The sequence below is a fragment of the Dermacentor andersoni genome, chromosome 5 (genome assembly GCF_023375885.2).
Source record: "Dermacentor andersoni chromosome 5, qqDerAnde1_hic_scaffold, whole genome shotgun sequence".
NCBI lineage: Eukaryota > Metazoa > Arthropoda > Arachnida > Ixodida > Ixodidae > Dermacentor > Dermacentor andersoni.
In genome coordinates this window covers 34,106,649-34,108,029 of record NC_092818.1, presented here as the reverse complement: position 1 = coordinate 34,108,029, position 1,381 = coordinate 34,106,649, and the positions used below count along the sequence as shown (strand labels likewise).

At 48.3% G+C, this 1,381-nt stretch overlaps 1 protein-coding gene across 1 annotated transcript; it reads right to left on the bottom strand.

Annotated features, from left to right (window-relative positions):
- Window positions 1-733: 733 nt before the first annotated feature.
- LOC140218530 (uncharacterized) lies at window positions 734-1,105 on the bottom strand. Its single transcript, XM_072288302.1, has one exon. It carries the CDS (start codon window positions 1,103-1,105, stop codon window positions 734-736), a length of 372 nt encoding a protein of 123 aa, XP_072144403.1.
- Between the last annotated feature and the right edge of the window lie 276 nt (window positions 1,106-1,381).

The window sequence follows — 1,381 nt, the reverse complement described above, 5'->3', positions numbered from 1 at the left end:
GTAGCACAGCTGGTATTCTTTCGGATTTCTTTTCTGTTGAAGAGTGAAACTCTGTGGTTTTATTCTCAGGTGGGTTCAATGTCAGTGCACAGATGTGAGTCAGATGTATTCTGCCATATTCCTTGCATTTTATTATTTTGTGGCGGCAACCCTTGAAGTCACGCATCTTTTGCAGTATCCGTCATCACTTACAGCGCATACATACGCAAGTGACAATTGATGCCATGGAATACCAACTAGCCCGTACCCAAACCTTGCATCTTATGCAGCCCTGGAAGCACCGATCAGCTGCAATGAGCATTTTCTTCTTTTCAACCAACAAGATCTGCGCCTGACAGTAGTGAGTCGCATGAGTTTTTGAAGCACACACTGCACTTGGATTGACTGGATAGGTTCGAATTACCGGCTCAAAAAAGAGAAGTTGCTGACCCTTTTTGAGATTTTCTGTTTTCTTTGTCTCAATCTTTCGCGCTTCGTTTTCTGGCTTCGGGATTATCAGGTTGCAGTGCCCTTTACCGGCTCTCTACTTCTATTTTCAGGCAAGCTTGCGTACTCTTGATGGTGATACCGGGAGCTTTGCTTGCAGCGGAAAATCCTTTATGGTATCTGGCAACAAGATTGGTTGGCAGCATTTGCAGGAGCGCGCAGGAGAGCGGGCCGCCGTAACTGTCCGTATTGACTTCGAGCGCCGTGAGACCAGCGATATCACGTTGCAGGTTGTCATAGAGTCGACTTATGCGGGCGTGCTCTTTTCGATCCGTACCTTTGGCAAGTCGAGTAGCTGAGTCAGGTGTTCTTGGATCAGCACATCTTGTCGACCAAAGTGCTCTTTTAGACGGTCGATCACCGCGGTGCAATTGGCCGCAGTCAATTGAATGACGGCAATGTCCACTGCGGCTTTTCCAGAAAGCAGCAATTGCAAGTACAGAAGCTTCTCGGCGATCGAGAGGCCGTAGTTTTCGTGCATGGCTTGCTCGAGCTGCTCCCAGAAAGACTGACACTCCATGGCGGCACCGCTAAATCGTTCTAAATCGAGCTTCGGCGGTTTCACTTTGGGCTTTGCCCCTGCCGGTGGGCCGTCGGTCTGCGCCCACGTCGCCGCCATTTTTGCTTGTTACCTTCGCAGGTTTTTTCCTGCTTCGTAGAGGATTTTCGCCAAGTGTGCGATGTTGAGATTGTTGTATTCTTTGGTCCGTACATAATTTTGATGTGTGTCTTGCTCTTGCAGTGCACCTCGTATAAACTCTATTTGGAGAGCGCTAAGCCTCGCAGACAAGATATAAAGAGCTCCTTCATCTGTATGGCTCTCCAAGAATAAGTGGGCTTCAGGAATGAGTTTAGTCACTTCGCATCTCAAAGCGCTGCTTTTCATTTGAGCCAT

Excerpts from the sequence above, each read along its gene's own strand:
- LOC140218530 (XM_072288302.1), bottom strand. The coding sequence starts at position 1,105 with ATGGCGGCGACGTGGGCGCAGACCGACGGCCCACCGGCAGGGGCAAAG.